Source organism: Capra hircus, chromosome 12, assembly GCF_001704415.2.
Source record: "Capra hircus breed San Clemente chromosome 12, ASM170441v1, whole genome shotgun sequence".
NCBI classification, from domain to species: Eukaryota; Metazoa; Chordata; class Mammalia; order Artiodactyla; family Bovidae; genus Capra; species Capra hircus.
In genome coordinates, this window is record NC_030819.1 from 14,902,957 (window position 1) to 14,922,493 (window position 19,537).

Consider the following 19,537-nt stretch of genomic DNA (forward strand, 5'->3'; position numbering starts at 1 on the left):
TACCAAAATCAGATTGATTATATTCTTTTGACCTGAAAATGGTGAGGCTCTACACAAGATAAGGAGCTGTGGCTCAGATCATGAACTCCCTGTTGAAATATCAGACTTAAATTGAAGAAAGTAGGGAAAACCACTAGAGCATTCAAGTATGATCTAAATCAAATCCCTTATGATTATACAGTGTAAGTGACAAATAGATTCAAGGGATTAGATCTGATAGACAGAGTGCCTGAAGAACTATGAACTGAGGTTCCTAACACTGTACAGAAGGCAGTGATCCAAACCATCCCCCAAAAAAAGAAATTCAAAGAGGCAAAACTGTTGCCAGGGAGGCCTTACAAATAGCTAAGGAAAGAAGAGAAGTAAAAGGCAAAGAAGAAAAGGAAAAATATACCCATTTGCAGAGTTCCAAAATATAGCAAACAGAGATAAGAAAACTTTCCTCAGTGATCAATGCAAAGAAATAGAGGAAAACAATAGAATGGGAAACACTAGAGATCTCAAGAAAATTAGAGATTCCAAGGGAACATTTCATGCAAAGATGGGCACAATAAAGTACAGAAATGGGATGGAACTAACAAAAGCAAACAATATTAAGAAGAAGTGGCAACAATACACAGAAGAACTATACCAAAAGATCTTAATGACTTGGATAACCACAATGGTGTGATCCTTCACCTAAAGCCAGACAGCTAAGAGTTCCAAGTCAAATGGCCTTAGGAAGCACGACTACGAACAAAGCACGTGGAAGTGACGGAATTCAACTGAGCTATTTCAAATCCTAAAAGATGACGGCTGTTAAAGTGCTGCACTCAATATGCCAACAAATAAGGAAAACTCAGCAGTGGCCACATGATTGGAAAAGGCCAGTTTTCATACCATTCCCGAAAAAGGGCAATGCCAAGAAGTGTTTGAACTACCACACAATTGCACTCATTTCATATGCTAACAAGGTAATGCTCAAAATCCTTCATGCTAGGCTTCAACAGTACATGAACCGAGAACTTCCAGATGTACAAGCTGGAATTAGAAAAGGCAGAAGAACTGAAGATCAAAATGCCAACATTCGTTGGAACATAGAAAAAGCAAGAGAATTCCAGAAAAACATATATTTCTGCTTCATTGACTACACTAAAATTTTTGTCTGTATGGATTACAACAAACTGTGGAAAATTCTTAAAAAGATGGGAATACCAGACCACTATACCGCCTTCTGAGAAATCTGTATGCAGGTCAAGAAGCAACAGTTACAACGAGACATGGAAAAATGGACTGGTTCCAAATTGGGAAAGGAGTATGTCAAGGCTACATACTATCACTCTGCTATTTAACTTACATGCAGAATTCAGTTCAGTTCAATCGCTCAGTCATGTCTGACTCTTTGCAACCCCTAGGACTGCAGCATGCCAGGCACCCCTGTCCATCACCAACTCCCTGAGTTTACTCAAACTCATGTCCACTGAGTCAGTGATGCCATCCAATCATCTCATCCTTTGTTGTCCCCTTCTTCTCCTGCCTTCAATCTTCTCCAGCATCATAGTCTTTTCAAATGAGTCAGCTCTCCACATCAGGTGGCCACATCAAAGTATTGGAGTTTCAGCTTCAACATCAGTCCTTCCAACGAACACTCAGGACTGATCTCCTTTAGGTTTGACTGGTTAAATCTCCTTGCAGTCCAAGGGACTCTCAAGAGTCTTCTCCAACACCACAGTTCAAAAGCATCAATTCTTTGGCACTCAGCTTTCTTTATAGTCCAATTCTCACATACATACATGACTACTAGAACACAATAGCCTTGACTAGATGGAACTTTGTTGGCAAAGTGATATCTCTGCTTTTTAATATGCTGTCTAGGTTGGTCATAACTTTCCTTCCGATGAGTAAGTGTCTCTTAATTCCATGGCTGAAGTTACCATCTGCAGTGATTTTGGACCCCCTAAAAATAAAGCCTGACACTGTTTCCACTCTTCCTCCATCTATTTGCCTGAAGTGATAGGGCCGGATGCTATGATCTTAGTTTTCTGAATGTTGAGCTTTAAGCCAACTTTCTCAGTCTCCTCTTTCACTTTCATCAAGAGGCTCTTTCATTTTTCTTCACTTTCTGCCATAAGGGTGGTGTCATCTGCATATCTGATGTTATTGATACTTCTCTGGGCAATCTTGATTCTAGCCTGTGCTTCATCCAGTCCAGCATTTCTCATGATGTACTCTGTATATATGTTAAATAAGCAGGGTGACTATATACAGCCTTGATATACTCCTTTTCCTATTTGGAACCACTTTGTTGTTCCATGTCCAGACCTAATTGTTGCTTCCTGACCTGGGAGCTCGTATACACCTGTGGCGGATTCATGTCAATGTATGGCAAAACCAATACAGTATTGTAAAGTAAAATAAAGTAAAAATAAAACTTAAAAAAAAAAAGAAACCATAAAAAAAAAGAGGCAGGTCAGGTGGTCTGGTAGGCTCATCTCTTTCAGAATTTTCCACAGTTTGTGGTGATCCATATAGTCAAAGGCTTTGGCATAGTCAATAAAGCAGAAATAGATATTTTTCTGGAACACTCTTGCTTTTTCAATGACCCATCAGATGTTGAAAATTTGATCTCTGGTTCCTCTGCCTTTTCTAAAACCAGCTTGAACATCTGGAAGTTCATGGTTCACGTATTGTTGAAGCCTGGCTTGGAGAATTGGAAGCATTACTTTACTAGCGTGTGAGATGAGTGCAATTGTGTGGTAGTTTCAGCATCCTTTGGCATTGCCTTCCTTAGGGACTGGAATGAAAACTGACCTTTTCCAGTCCTGTGGCCACTGCTGAGTTTTCCAAATTTGCTGACATATTGAGTGCAGCACTTTCACAGCATCATCTTTCAGGATTTGAAATAGCTCAACTGGAATTCTATCACCTCCACTAGCTCTGTTTGTAGTGCAGATTCCTAAGGCCCATTTGACTCCACATTCCAGGATGTCTAGCTCTAGGTTTGTGATCACACCATCATGATTATCTGGGTCATGAAGATCTTTTTTGTACAGTTCTTCTGCGTATTCTTGCCACCTCTTCTTAATATCTTCTGCTTCTGTTAGGTCCATACCATTACTGTCCTTTATTGAGCCCATCTTTGCTTGAAATATTCCCTGGGTATCTCTAATTTTCTTGAAGAGATCTCTCAGTTTCAGTTTCAGTTCAGTCCCTCAGTCGTGTCCGACTCTTTGCAATCACATGAATCGCAGCACGCCAGGCCTCCCTGTCCATCACCATCTCCCAGAGTTCACTCAGACTCACGTTCATCAAGTCTGTGATGCCACCCAGCCATTTCATCCTCTGTCGTCACCTTCTCCTCTTTCCCATTCTATTGTTTTCCTCTATTTGCACTGACCACTGAGGAAGGCTTTCTGATCTCTAGTCACTTTTCTTCTGAATTCTGCATTCAAATGGGTATATATTTCACTTTTTCTTTTTTCTTCTCTTCTTCTCTTCTTTTCACACCTATTTGACAGCCATTTTCCTTTTTTGCATTTCTTTTTCTTGGGGATGGTCTTGATCCCTGTCTCCTGTACAATGTCACAAACCTCCATCCGTAGTTCATCAGGCACTCTGTCTATCAGATCTAGTCCCTTAAATCTATTTCTCACTTCCACTGGATAATCATAAGGGATTTGATTTAGGTCATACCTGAATGGTCTAGTGGTTTTCCCCACTTTCTTCAATTTAAATCTGTATTTGGTCATAAGGAGTTTATGATCTGAGCCACAGTCAGCTCCTGGTCTTGTTTTTGCTGACTGTATAGAGCCTTTTGGAGAAGGCAATGGCACCCCACTCCAGTACTCTTGCCTGGAAAATCCCATGGATGAAGGAGCCTGGTAGGCTGCAGTCCATGGGGTCATGAAGAGTCGGACACGACTGAGAGACTTCACTTTCACTTTTCACTTTCATGCATTGGAGAAGGAAATGGCAACCCACTCCAGTGTTCTTGCCTGGAGAATCCCAGGGACAGGGGAGCCTGGTGGGCTGCTGTCTATGGGGTCACACAGAGTCAGACATGACTGAAGTGACTTAGCAGCAGCAGCATAGAGCCTCTCCATCTTTGTTTGGTATACAATCAATAATATAATCAATCAGATTTAGGTGTTGGCCACCTGGTGATGTGCATGTGTAGAGTCTTCTCTTGTGTTGTTGGAAGAGGGTGCTTGCTCTGATCAGTGTGTTGTCTTGGCAAAACTCTACTAACCTTTGTCCTGCTTCATTCTGTACTCCGAGGCCAAATTAGTCCATTACTCCAGGTGTTTCTTGACTTCCTACTTTTGCAATCCAGTCTCCTATAATGAAAAGGACATCTTTTTTGGGTGTTAGTTCTACAAGGTCTTGTATGTCTTCATAGAACCATTCAACTTAAGCTTCTTTAGCATTACTGATCAGGGCATAGACTTGGATTACCATGATATTAAATCATCTGCCTTGGAAATGAACAGAGATTACTCTGTCGTTTTTGAGATTGCATCCAAGTACTGAATTTTGGACCCTTTTGTTGACCATGATGGCTACTCCATTTCTTCTAAGGGATTCTTTCCCACAGTAGTGGATATAATGGTCATCTGAGTTAAATTCACCCATTCCAGTCCATTTTAGTTTGCTGATTCCTAAAATGTTAACATTCACTCTTGCCATCTCAGTTTGACCATTTCCAATTTGTCTTGATTCATGGACCTAACATTCCAGGTTCCTATGCAATATTGCTCTTTACAGCATTGGACCTTGATTCCATCACCAATCACTTTGGCTCTATCTCTTCATTCTTTCTGGAGTTATTTCTCCACTGATTTTTAGTAGTATATTGGACACCTACAGACCTGGGGAGTTAATCTTTCAGTGTCCTATCTTTTTGGCATTCTCAAGGCAAGAATACTGAAGTGGTTTGTCATTCCCTTCTCCAGTGGACTACATTTTGTCAGAACTTTCCACCATGACCCATCTGTTTCTCATGATATGCAGAGTACATCATGCAAAATGCTGGGCTGGATGAAGCAGAATCTGGAATCAAGACTGCCAGGAGAAATATCAATAACCTCAGATATGCAGATGACATCCTTATGGCAGAAAGCAAAGAAAACCTAAAGGGCATCCTGATCCAGGTGAATGATGAGGGTGAAAAAGCTGGCTTAAAACTCAACATTCAGAAAATGAAAATCATGGCATCCAGTCCTATCACTTCATGGCAAATAGTTGGGAAACAGTTGACAGACATTATTTTCTTAGGCTCCAAAATCACTACGGACTGCAGCCATGAATTAAAAGATGCTTGCTTCTTGCAGGAAAAGCTTGACAAACCTAGACAACATATTAAAAAGCAGAGACATCACTTTGCTGACAAAGGTATATATAGTCAAATTTATGGTTTGCTAGTAGTCATGTATGAATGTGAGAGTTGGGCCATGTTGAAGGCAGAGCACGGAAAAATTGACGTGATAGATGTGGTCCTAGAGAAGACTCTTCGTAGTTCCTTGGATAGAAATGAGATCAAACCAGTCAATCCTAAAGAAATCAACCTTTTATATTCATTGGAAGAACTGATATTGAAGCTCCAATATTTAAGCCAACTAATGTGAAGAGCCAACCCATAGGAAAAGATCCTGATGCTAGGAAAGTTGAAGGCAGGAGGAGAAGGAGACAAGAAATGATAAGATTGTTGGATTGCATCACCAACTCAATAGCCATGAGTTTGAGCAAACTCTGGGAGATGGTGAAGAACAGGGAAGCCTGGCATGCTACAGTCCATGGGGTCAAAGAGTTAGATACAAATGAGAGACTGAACACCACTACCACCACCACCTAGAGAGAGAACATAAACATGTTAATCAACTGGCCACCACATGTGGTTATCTGAGGTGTGCAGGATGGGGTACCTGAATTAAATTTATTGTCTAACTTGTTGCAACCTGCTGAGTGCAAAAAGCCCAAATATTCCACAATGATAGTGCCAAAGTTTTCAGACTCCAGATCAAATATTGAGAAAATCCTGTACTGCTTCTTGACAAAAGCCTCAGGAGGAGCCCTTCTCTCCACTTCCATTTGAATGGGAAATGGCCCTTACCCCAGGCAAAAATTCTGTCCAATATTCTTTCTGGAACAACCCTTCTATCAATGTATCAGAGACCTGCTTTGCAACAAGACTGTTGAATGACTCCATTTCATGAGTGGCCTCAAACCATAAAACGTCTGAAGCCTTGTCTACACAGAAGACTGGATGGAGCTCATTACTTCTTCTTCTGCCTCCCCAGGTTCTACCATCCTACTCAGTCATATAGGAGAATGACACACATCTGGACTCTACTGCTCCCGATTCATCCAAACACCTCGCCAAACTCGACCTCACAGGAGGTTAGCTGCTTCTCTTGATGAGTGAAAATGTGTTCTACAGATTTTATGAAACTGATGATCACTATCCTTTTTCAGATAAAGATAAGTATCTCAAGTGTTTATTACTAAAACCAAAACATACAAATGCTACAATAAAAAACTCCTTTGACTGGATAAACTGAGATTTTTTTTTTCCACTCCATAGATATAGAGAACTATGAGACTCAATATGCTTCTGTTCTTGGCTTGGTTTCTAGAAGGTTAAGTTGGTATTATTTTGCAATAATTATTCATGGCTGAGGTCTCTGATACAAATATATTCTCTCCTTACTTTTTGGCTATTGTTTTTATAACTTTTAAAAACTATATAAGAATCTATTTTCCTTATTCCTTTTGTTTTAATATTGATGAAATGCATGTATTCATAAGAGAGAAATTTGATTCTTTCATCATCTGTGATTACCTGTAGAACAGAATAATTAATCGTAAATTATGTTCCCTTTATTCTGTTGTTTTGGCTGCACCTTGCAGGATCTAGTTCCCCAACCAGGGACTAAAGTGGTGACTCCCACATTGGAAGCGCAGAGTCTTAATCACAGGACCACCAGGGACGTCTCTGTTCCCCACTATTCTAAAACTAGGAAGTTGAATGGAGTAATCAACTAAATGCATACTGAACAGATCCCCCTCCTGTGTACTCCTAGGGGATTTTCATCATCATTTATGTGAATAGCTTCGAGAAAGAGGTATACAAACAGTGTGGTATCACCCAAATACTGATAATGACAAAGAACAAACCTGAAAATAACAGGGCTTATCTTTTCAATAGGGTTTCCCTAGTGGCTTAGACATTAAAGAATCCACCAGCAATTCAGGAGACCTGGGTTCAATCCCTAGGTCAGAAAGATCCCCTGGAGAAAGGAACGGCTATCCGCTCCAGTATTCTTGCTTGGGGAATTCCATGGACAGAAGAGCCTGGTGGGCTACAGTCCATGTGGTTGCAAAGAGCTGGACATGACTGAACAACTAACACACATCTTTTCAACACATTTAACAACTGCAACTTACTAGAACATGTGAAATAACATATTTTTCAAATATATCATTTCTGACATATATTTCCTGAGGTCTCCTTTCCTTTTCCTAATCTTTTCCTTTCCTTATCATTTCTGGTAACTTTAGGAGAAGAAAAATTCTCTATTTTCCTTCTAAATTAGTTCCAACATGATGAAATACTTTCAAGAATAGTATTAATAGAGTGGATACTCTGTGTTAGGAAGTAAGTCATAAACAAGACAGAAATGGTCCCTGTCCTCATGGTGCTCATATCCATCCTCCTTGGACTAAAATGCAAAGTGCAGCTGACCCGCAGCCAGCTCCATTTGCCTTAAGGGCCAAACCTACTCTCAGGGGCCATAACTTTCAATCACCTAATGTTAACAGTGAGAAATTCCACAGAACAGTCTGCAGAGTTTTAGGGGTCTGGTTAATTGCAGTATGAATGGAAGACAGGCTGCACTGCCCTCCCAACCTGAGAGCCCCAGTACTCACTTGTACATTCCAGGCGTTTCACATCTCGTGACGTCTCTAAGAAATATCGCCGAAGAAAAAAGAAAATGATGCCAAGGGGAATCACAAGTATAGCAGTCCGAGGAATTGCAGCCACCATCACGCCCACCACACCAACCATAAGTAGAAATGTCTGAAATAGCGAAAATACAGAGGCCTTCATGTCAAGGATACTTTTGAAAGATAAACTTTGTTGATTTGTTAGGATTAAACCCCTTTCCTTGAAAAAACTTGTTGAAACAGCAGGGAATGTTTTCCCTTCCAAAGAAATACAATTATAGGTGGTCCTCATGATGTTTATTGCATGCACCCAACACTCTGATAAGAACTTTCTAAGTATCAGCTCTTGTGATACACTCAGCAGCGCTTTGAGATAGGCATTACTATTTTTAACAGATGAGAATATTTGAGGTTCAGAGAGTAGGAGTTGCATCTCAAACCGTCAGGAGTCAGCAGGTGTTAATAGAGAGATGAGTGAGCATGAATCACAGTAGAGGAATCCAGACGCCTCAGCTATCCATGTAGGGATAAAGCAGTGGTTAATTACAAATTCAGTGTAACATATCTAGTGTCAGTATTATCTAATTTTACAAATGGAGACAGTGAGGCACAGGGAGAGGAAAAGCAACTTAATGGAGACTGCAAAGCCTCTCAGAAAGCTGGGAAGCCCATGTCATGAGCCATTATGACATATTTAAGCTTACTTCCAACATACAGCCACATTTGTATCATTACACTAAGTATTTAAAATACCCATTTCAAAGGTTAATGATTATAACAACACAAGATTCCAGTTACAACGTGTGTACTGTATGTAAGGCCCTGTGCTGAGTTCCCTGAACATTCTATTAGTCATAATATTATCCCTTGAGATGATTTACTCTTGGAAAATGATCTTGGCCTAAAAAACAGCAAGTAGAATAGAAAACAATATCATTGGTTGGCACTTATTTAAACATCCATCTTTATCAGGAAAATTATGATACCCTGGAGGACAGTATCAGGTAATAAGAATGCAATCAACATTTAGTGTCTGCCTGCTATAAAAGTCAGGTGAGGTGGTAGGGACTTGCAGATTCACCCAGTCTGTACCAAGGCCTCTGAAGTTTATGATCTCTGGTGGATACAAATCCATGGTGATCTGCACAGGGCACAGGGTGTTGGGGAAACACAGGAAAGAATACTTGAATATTCCAAGACTTATGACTTATTTTACAGGCTTGTTTAACAAACAGAAAGAATGGCATGAATGATTTGCAGGCAGTAATCACAGTTGATGGAAATTTTGGCCAAAAGTGAGCTGGGATGAGAAGGTTGAGATGCTTGTCTGAGTTAATACTGGTTGTCCTTTACAGATAAGAAATATGAGGTTGGAGGATAAGTGGTTGTCCTAAAGTTTCCCAGGAAGGTATTGCTTATCCTAGAGAAGGAGAGGAGCAGTTTGTGCTCAGGGAATCCCAGAGCCACAGGTGCAGGAGGGAGGAACAAACGACCAGAACTGTGACTTTGTGGCCAGGAGCCCTTGGGGAGCAAACTGCATGATCTGGATGGAGACCCATGTGCTTTTCTTCCCATCTCTGCAGTGGTATCAAAAGAAAACTCAGAGTGAAGAGGATGGAATTCTGAAGGAATAAATTGTAATAATAAGTGGAGAAAAATAGGGGTGTCTGACCTCCCTCCAATTAGACCTACAGAAAACAATTTCTTACAGCCACTGGCTTGACTGTGCATCCCACCATGCTACAACCTTCATGTTCATGGGGAGCAGTCCTTCCAGCTCCGTCTATGTCTAGCCTTTGGTCACTTTGCTTGCCATTGTTGTTTGTCAAAAAAAAAAAAAAAAAAAACCCTACTAAAATATCAATTATAAAAAATCCAAATTACTGTTTTTTAGCCGACTTGCATCATTTGATGGATAACATTTGTCCATTTCAATAATCTGGCTCTCCCCAGGTGGCTTCCCTGGTGGATCAGTCATTAAAGAATCTGACTGCTATGCAGGAGACCCAGGTTTGATCCCTGGGTCAGGAAGTTCCCCTGGAGAAGGAAATGGCAACTCATTCCAGTATTCTTGCCTGGAATATCCCATGGACAGAGGAACCTGGCATGCTAGAGTCTGTGGGGTCAAAGAGTCAGAAAAGACTGAGTGACTAAACCACTCCAGGTGAGGGCCTTTTATGACTAACCCAGCACAGCATGTAACCTGGGAAGCAGAGGTAAGATCAAACTGAAGGGCTCCATGGAAGCTGTGTCAATGCTTTTTCATTAGGTACCCACTGAAGACCCATTACTATTGCTCTCAGAACTTCTGGAGTTAGGTTTGGTCTTTCATATTTCATGGCCCTAAATTCTAGGCAGTGCAAAAAGGATGTCTCTGAAGGTTTTATTATACATACACACACACACACACACACACACACACACACACACACACACACAGCATATTGGTTTCCCTAGTGGCTCAGATGGTAAAGAACCTGACTATAAGGCAGGAGACCTAGGTTTGATCCCTAGGTCTGGAAGATCCCCTGAAGAAGAGACTGGCAATCCACTCCAGTATTCTTGCCTGGAGAATTCCATGGACAGAGGAGCCTGGCAGGCTACAGTCCATGGGATCTGAAAGAGTTGGACATGACTGAGCACTTTTACTTTTATATGTATATACATTTGTGAATCTTTTATTGCCAGCCATCTCAAGCACTTTATAGAATTTTATAGAAGATGAAAATAGTATCTAAAAAAAAAAAAAGTCAACATCTGAAGAAGGAAACAAAATATCCTAGTGTACAACAAACACACAATAAATCCCTTCCCTGAAGCCGACCTCATTTCTTTCTTCTACATTCCCAGGAATTCCTAAAAACCCAATTCAAGCTACACACAATTCCCCCCATCTGGTTGGATTCCAGGCCCATCTGATGGACCACATCACCATGGCCAGTGCTTTGGCACCTCTGTCACACTACAGCACAGAGACAAGGATGGAAATATAGAAAGACACATATTGACCCAGAAGCAAGTGACCCAAGTCCTGATTTCGCCCAAACAAGGAGAATCATTATTTTCTGTATTTTTATATATTTCCCATTTGGAGCACACCATTTGGGAAATTCTATCCAAAGTCTATGAATCCACATGGACAAATAAAAAACAAATTCTTAGATGAAATCTTCCACTTGAGAGAAAATGGTGATTTTTCACAATTCAGAAAAATTCTTTAGTTTGCAGAGAATGACAATCTATACCTGAAGGAGAAATTCCATTAGCCAAATATTGTGCTGAGATAGGCCTGCAATGTGGAAGACCTGGTTTCAATCCCTGGGTTGGGAAGATCCCCTGGGGGAGGACATGGCAACCCTCTCCAGTATTCTTGCCTGCAGAATCCCCATGGACAGAGGAGCCTGGAGGGCTCCATTCCATGAGGCTGTAAAGAGTCAGACACGGCTGAGCAACTAAGTAAGTAAACAAACTTAACACTAACCGAGGGTCAGTGCTAAGTCTTCTTCATGTAAGCCGGTACAGTAGCTTGCACGTCTCAGGAAGTTTAGAGATCAGCTCTGATTCTCAAATCCCTCCTTCATCACCTCTGTGTCTTTTGATATAATCCAACTCATTTAGGTCTGTTAAATCAGGACATTATAAAACATTGGTGAGTCTTAGCTATATGGTGAGATTTATACAAATCCTGGACTTCCCTGTTGACTCAGATGGTGAATAATCTGCCTGCAATGCAGGAAGACCAGGGTTTGATCCCTCGGTTGGGAAGATCCCCTGGAAAAGAAAATGGCACCCCACTCCATTATTCTTGCCTGGAGAATTCCACGGACAGAGGAGGCTGGCAGTCCACAGTCCACAAGATTGCAAAGATTCGGACACAACTGAGCAACTAACATGCACAGACACACACGTACAAACCCTAAGACTAAGTTTTCTAATCCTGCCCTTTGCGTGGGATACATTTATCACACTCTTCATCCCTCATTTGGCTGTCTTGGATCTTTTCACAACAATGTAAGCTCTAGGACCTGGGTATCCATCAATTTGCTCGCAACTGAGAGTCATGGCTAACTCCACTGAAGAATGAATGGTGGGGTTTGGTTCACAGTTTGTTAACCAGCACAACAGGAAGCTTTAGGGAAACATGGTGTATGTCTTCTTTCATGTTTAGTGTATCTCACTGAGCAATAGCTTCCTTTCTACTTTTGTCAGGGTTCAAGATTTTTACAAAACTTAAGTCTGGAGTCCACTTATTTGCTAATTTAACAAGGTACACCTTAAAAAGAGGAGCACTATAAAAGTATACCACAGGGAAATCTACTCAACACCCCACGGTAACCTATATGAGAAAAAAATCTAAAAAAGAATTAATATATGTATATATATATAACTGAACCAGTTTGCTGTACATTTATAATACTGTGAAATAAACACAGTATTATAAATCAACTATATTCCAATGAAATTTAAAAAAAATTTAAAGCTAAAAGTCAAGGCTTTTGAGGTCTATCTTATCAATTAAAAAAAAACACAGCGTATCAAAGTATGTAGAAGAATGAAAATAAGAAAATATAGACTCCTGAGAGTCCCTGAGGCAGCAAGTAGTGCAAACCAGTCAATCCCAAAGGAAATCAACACTGATTATTCATTGGAAAGACTGGATGCTGAAGCTGAAGCTCCAATACTTTGGCCATTTGATGTGAAGAACTGATTCATTGGAAAAGAGCCTGATGCTGAGAAAGATTGATGGCAGGAGGAGATGGGAGCGACTGAGGATAAGATGGTTCGACAGCATCATCAACTGAATGGACGTGAGTCTGAGCGAACTCTGGGAGATTGTGAAGGACAGGCAAAACTGGCATGCTGCAGTCCATGAGGTCGCAAAAAGTCAGACACAACTGAGCAACTAAATGACAAAAGACCCAAATGAAAAGAAAACTAATGTCTAAGCAGGAAAATCAACAAACTCAAAGTTAGTTCTTTGAAATCACCACAAAATGCAAAAGAAAAGAAAAGGGGGAAAATTGCTATTAATATGAATTAAAAGAGGATAATACAAGATATTGGACTTCCCTCTAGCATAGACGGTAAAGAATCTGCTTGTAACATGCGAGACCCAGGTTTGATCCCTGGGTTGAGAAGATCCCCTGGAAAAGGAAATGGCAACCAACCTACTCCAGTATTCTTGCCTGAAGAATCTTATGGATAGAGGAGCCTGACAGGCTATAGTTCACGGGGTTGGAAAGAGTCAGACATGACTGTGCAACTAACACTTTAGCTTTCACTTAAATACAAAAGATACCATGACCATTACAAAGAGAATATAATAAACATTGTGCAGATAAACTTTTAAATTTTAATGTAAAGGACGAATGTCTTGAAAATGACATGAAAAATGAACATAATGACATAGAAAATCTGAATAATTGCATATATATTTAAGAATTTGAATCCTTTTTTATTTTCTCAGTTCTGTTCCCTCACTCAGTCATGTCCAACCCTTTGCAACCCCATGGACTGCAGCACGACAGACTTCCCTGTCCATCACCAACTCCCGGAGCTTACTCAAACTCATGTCCATTGAGTCAGTGATGCCATCCTTTGTCGTCCCCTTCTCCTCCTGCTTTCAATATTTCCCAGCATCAGGGTCTTTTCCAATGAGTCTGTTCTTACATCAAGTGGCCAAAGTATTGGAGTTTCAGCTTCAGCATCAGTCTTTCCAAAGAACACTCAGAACTGATCTCCTTTAGGATGGACTGTTTGGATTTTCTTGCAATCCAAGGGACTCTCAAGAGTCTTCTCCAACACCACACTTCAAAAGCGTTAATTCTTTGGCACTCAGCTTTCTTTAGAGTCCAACACTCACATCCATAACATGACTACTGGTAAAACCATAACCTTGACTAGATGGACCTTTGTGGCAAAGGGATGTCTCTGCTTTTTAATATGCCGTCTAGGTTGGTCATAGCTTTTCCTCCAAGGAGCAATTGTCTTTTAATTTCATGGCTACAGTCACCATCTGCAGTGACTATGGAGCCCCCCAAAATAAAAGCTGCCACTGTTTGTATTGTTTCCCCATCTATATGCCATGTAGAGATGGGACCAGATGCTATGATCTTAGTTTTCTGAATGTTGAGTTTTAAGCCAACTTTTTCACTCTCCTCTTTCACTTTCATCAAGAGGCTCTTTATTTCTTCTTCACTTTCTGTCATAAGGGTTGTGCCATCTGCATATCTGAGGTTATTGATATTTCTCCCAGCAATCATGATTCTAGCTTGTGCTTCATCCAGTCCAGCATTTCGCATGTTACACTCGTCATATAAGTGAAATAAGCAGCATGACAATATACAACCTTGATGTACTCCTTTCCCTATTTGGAACCAGTCTTCTGTTCCATGTCCAGTTCTAACTTACTTCTTGAATTGCATACAGATTTCTCAGGAAGCACGTAAGGTGGTCTGGTATTCCCATCTCTTTCAGAATTTTCCACAGTTTGTGGTGATTCACACAGTAAAAGGCTTTGCTGTTGTCAGTAAAGCAGATGTTTTTCGGGAACTCTCTTGCTTTTTCTGTGATCCAACAGATGTTGGCAATTTAATCTCTAGTTCCTCTGCCTTTTCTAAAACCAGCTTGAACATCTGGAAGTTCATGGTTCACATACTATTGAAGACTGACTTGGAGAATTTTGAGCATTATTTTGTAGCATGTGAGAAGAGTGCAATTGTGCGGTAGTTTGAACATTCCCTGACATTGCCTTTCTTTGGGATTGGAATGAAAACTGACCTTTTCCTATGGCCACTGCTGCATTATCTAAATCTGCTGGCATATTGAGTGCAGCACTTTCACAGCATCATCTTCTAGGATTTGAAATAGCTCAACTGTAATTCAATCACTTCCACTAGCTTTGTTTGTAGTGATGCTTCCTAAGGACCACTTGACTTCATATTCCAGGATGTCTGGCTCTAAGTGAATGATCACACCATTGTTTTTATCTGAGTCATGAAGATTTATTTTGTATAGTTCTTCTGTGTATGCTTCCACCTCTTTTTAATATCTTCTGCTTCTGTTAGGTCCATACCATTTCTGTCCTTTCTTGTGCCCAACTTTGCATGAAATGTTCCCTTGGTATCACTAATTTTCTTCAAGAGATCTCTAGTCTTTACCATTCTATTGCTTTCCTCTATTTCTTTGCATTGATCACTGAGCGAGGCTTTCTTACCTCTCCTTGTTATCCTTTGGAACTCTGCATTCAAATGGATATTATATTTCCTTTTCTCCTTTTCCTTTAGCTTCCCTTCTTTTCTCAGCTATTTGTAAGACCTCCTCAGACAACCATTTTGCCTTTTTTCATTTCTTTTTCTTGGGGATGTTCTTGATCAGTGCCTCCTGTACAATGTCATGAACTTCTGTCCTTAGTTCTTCAGGCACTCTATCAGATATAATCTTTTGAATCTATTTGTCACTTTCGCTGTATAATCGTAAAGGATTTGATTTAGGTCATACCTGAATGGTCTAGTGGTTTTCCCTACTTTCTTCAATTTAAATCTGAATTTGGCAAAAAGGAGTTCATGATCTGAGCCACAGTCAGCTCCCCATCTTGGTTGTTCTGATTGTATAGAACTTCTCCATCTTTCGCTGCAAAGCATATAATCAATCTGATTTCAGTATTGACCATCTGGTGATGTCCATGTGTCGAGTCTTCTCTTGTGTTGTTGGGTTGTTTTATTTTACTTGATTTTATTGTTTTGGCCATATCATGCAACTTGTGGGATCTTAAGTTTTCCTACCAGCAATTGAACCCAGGCCCACAGCAGTGAAAGCACCAAGTCCTGACCACTGGACCACTAGAGAATTTCCCGAATACATAATTTTTAAATTTCCCACAGAAAAGACTTAAGTCTAGAGGGCTTCACAAAAATATTTTGCAGAAAATTTTTACCAAACTTTTCCAGGGTACATGAGTCCAGCATTATCATGATATAAAAACCAGATAAAGACATTAAAAGAAGGGGGGGGCGGTCCTAAGATGGTGGAGGAATAGGATGGGGAGACCACTTTCTCCCTCAAAAATTCATCAAAAGAACATTTCAGTGCTGAATAAATTCCACAAAACAACTTCTGAATGCTGGCAGAGGACATCAGGCAACCAGAAAAGCAGATCATTGGCTTCAAAAACAGGTAGGAAAAAATATAATAAGACGAAAAAGGAGATAAAGGAGGTAGGGAGGGAGCTCCATCCTGGGAAGGGAATCCTGTTCTGGGAAGAGACTCTTAAAAAGAGAGGTTTCCAAACACCAGGAAACATTCTCACAGCCGTCTGTGGCGAGCTTTGTAAGCACAGAGGGCAACATAACAGGAAGGAAAAATAAATAAATAATTAAAACCAACAGATTACGAGCCCAACAGTAACTCCCCCAGCGGAAAAGCAGCGCAGACGCCTGCATCCGCCACTAGCAAGTGGGGGCTGGGCAGGGAGGAATGGGAGGCGCCAGCCGGCGGTGCTTTTTAAGAATCCAGCCGCGGGAGGCTCAGGCTGCAGTGTTTTTATTTTTTTTTTTTTTTTTGAGAATCAGGCTGGAACGCCCCGTGCGTGGACAGAGCAAACTAACTTGGGCTACCAAACCAGACTGTGGGATAGCTACCACGCAAAACGCTTGAACATAAGACATCACCAGGACCGCGCACAGAACAAAGGACGGATCAGAAATAGCTGGCTGCAGACCATCCCCCTCTGGTGACAGGCAGCCAGAGCCTTAAGGGCCAGAAGGGGCAATCGCAGCCCAAGCGAGACATTACCTACCAAAATGCAAGCAGGCTTCTTTGTTAACTAAGACTTCTGGGGGTTCTGGACAGTCACCATCCGCCTGAGAAGGAACGCCAGCGGTACACCCAGAAAGCTGAGCAACAGGGAAAGGCCATAGTCGCAGCGATTGCGCTCGCCAAACTCCTGAGCCACTCGGACCTGAGAAGGGCACAAAATGCAGGCCCAACCAAATCTGCGCCTCTAAGGGCTTCCTGAGCGCCGAGCCTGAGCGGCTTAGACCGGGAGGTGCATGCAGCCTAGGGCCGGCCTCAGACGGTTCCCCGGCGAAGCTGCGTAGAGCCTGAGTGGTGTGCGCTGCGAGCAGGGGCAAGCCCAGAGTGGATGAGACACTGCAAGCACACGCCAGTAATATTTGTTTGCAGCATCCCTCCTTCCCCACAGCACGACTGAATAGTGAGCCTAGTGTATCTACCACAGCCCTCCCTGTGTCAAGACGGATATCAGACACGGAAGAGACCAGCAAACAGAGGGAGTTAAACAGAGGGAACCGCCTTGGAAGTGACCCCACACAACCCACAACACCAGAGAAAGGGCCAGATATACCTTTACTACTTATACAATCAATTTTTTTTTAGGGGGGCGGTGTTTTTTTGTTTGTTTTTTTTTTTGAGTTGATGAGGATGCGTGATTGTTTTTTCTTTTTTTGGTTGTCTTTTCTTTAACTTTCTTAAATTTTTAAGTAATCTATTTCTCTAATTATTATTTTCAATAATTCTTATGGCTTTGGTTTTTTTTGTTGGTGGTGTTTTTTTGTTTGTTTGCTTGTTTTTTCTTTCCTTTTTCCTTTTCTTCTTCTTCTTTTCTTAAATAGTGTATTTTTGAAAATCTAATCTCTACTCCAGATTTTTATTCTTTGCTTTTTGGTATTTGTTGTCAATTTTGTACATGTAAAAACCCAATCTTCAGTACCCAATTTTACCTGAGAGCAAGATTACTGGCTTGACCACTCTCCCCTCCTTTGGACTTTCCTTTTTCTCCACCAGGTGGCCTCTGTCTCCTCCCTCTCCCTTCTCTTCTCTACTCAACCCTGCGAATCTCTGTGTGTTCCAGACGGTAGGGAACACTCAGGGAACGGGTTACTGGCCAGATCTCTCTCTCTCCCTTTCATTTCCCTCTTCTATCCTCCTGGGCACCTCGGTCTACTTCCTCCCTCTCCTCTTCCCTGTATAACTCCGTGAACACCTCTGAGTGGTCCAGACTGTGGAGCGTACATAAGGAAGTGATTACTGGTTAGCTTGCTCTCTCCTCTTCTGATCCCACCTCATCTCATTCCAGTCACCTCTAACTACCCCCTCCCTATTCTCTTCTCTATGTAACTCAGTGAACCTTTATGCGTGACCCTCAATGTGGAGAAACCTTTTATCTTTAACCTAGATGCTTTATCATCAGTGCTGTATAGATGGAGAAGACCTGAGGCTAGGGTAAAAATGAAACTGAAAACCAGAAACAGGAGGCTTAAGTCCAAATCCTAAGAACATCAGAGAAATCCTGAATCCAGGGAACATTAATCATAGGAGCTCATCAAACATCTCCATACCTACACTCCATACCAAGCACCACCCAAGGGCCAACAAGTTCCAGAGCAAGACATACCACGCAAATTCTCCAGCAACACAGGAACACACCCCTGAGCTTCAATATACAGGCAGCTCAAAACTACTCCAAAACCATTGACGTCTCACAACCCATTACTGGACAATTCATAACACTCCAGAGAGAAGAAATCCAGCTCCACCCACCAGAACTCCAACACAAGCCTCCCTAACCAAGAAACCTTGACAAGCCACTGATACAACCCCACCCACAGTGAGGAAACTTCATAATAAAGAGAACTCCACAAATTCCCAGAATATAGAAAGGCCACCCCAAATGAAGCAATATAACCAAGATGAAGAGATGGAGGAATACCCAGCAGGTAACGGAACAGGAGAAATGCCTACCAAACCAAACCAAAGAGGACGAGAGAGGGAATCTACCTGAGAAAGAATTCTGAATATTGATAGTGAAAATGATCCAAAATCTTGAAATCAAAATGGAATCACAGATAAATAGCCTGGAGACAAGGATTGAGAAGACGCAAGAAACATTTAACAAGGACCTAGAAGAAATAAAAAAGAGTCAATATATAATGAATAATGCAATAAATGAGATCAGAAACACTCTGGAGGCAACAAATAGTAGAATAATGGAGGCAGAAGATAGGATTAGTGAAATAGAAGATAGAATGGTAGAAATAAATGAACCAGAGAGGAAAAAAGAAAAACTAATTAAAAGAAATGAGGACAACCTCAGAGACCTCCAGGACAATATGAAATGCTCCAACATTCGAATTATAGGAGTCCCAGAAGAAGAAGACAAAAAGAAAGACCATGAGAAAATTCTTGAGGAAATAACAGTTGAAAACTTCCCTAAAATGGGGAAGGAAATAATCACCCAAGTCCAAGAAACACAGAGAGTCCCAAACAGGATAAATCCAAGGTGAAACACCCCAAGACATATATTAAAAAATTAACAAAGACCAAACACAAAGAACAAATATTAAAAGCAGCAAGGGAAAAACAACAAATAACACACAGGGGGATTCCCATAAGGATAACTGCCGTTCTTTCAATAGAAACTCTCCAGGCCAGGAGGGAATGGCAAGACATACTTAAAGTGATGAAAGAAAATAACCTACAGCCCAGATTACTGTACCCAGCAAGGATCTCATTCAAATATGAAGGAGAAATAAAAAACCTTACAGAGCAGCAAAAGCTGAGAGATTTCAGCACCACCAAACCAGCTCTCCAACAA

General features: G+C 41.1%; 1 protein-coding gene across 1 annotated transcript in view; it reads right to left on the bottom strand.

Annotated features, from left to right (window-relative positions):
* LOC102185549 (multidrug resistance-associated protein 4) overlaps positions 1-19,537 on the bottom strand; it is a 170,431-nt gene that overhangs the window by 61,746 nt on the left and 89,148 nt on the right. Inside the window, 1 exon segment of the mRNA XM_018056443.1 lies at positions 7,906-8,056. Coding sequence (XP_017911932.1) covers positions 7,906-8,056 — 151 coding nt within the window.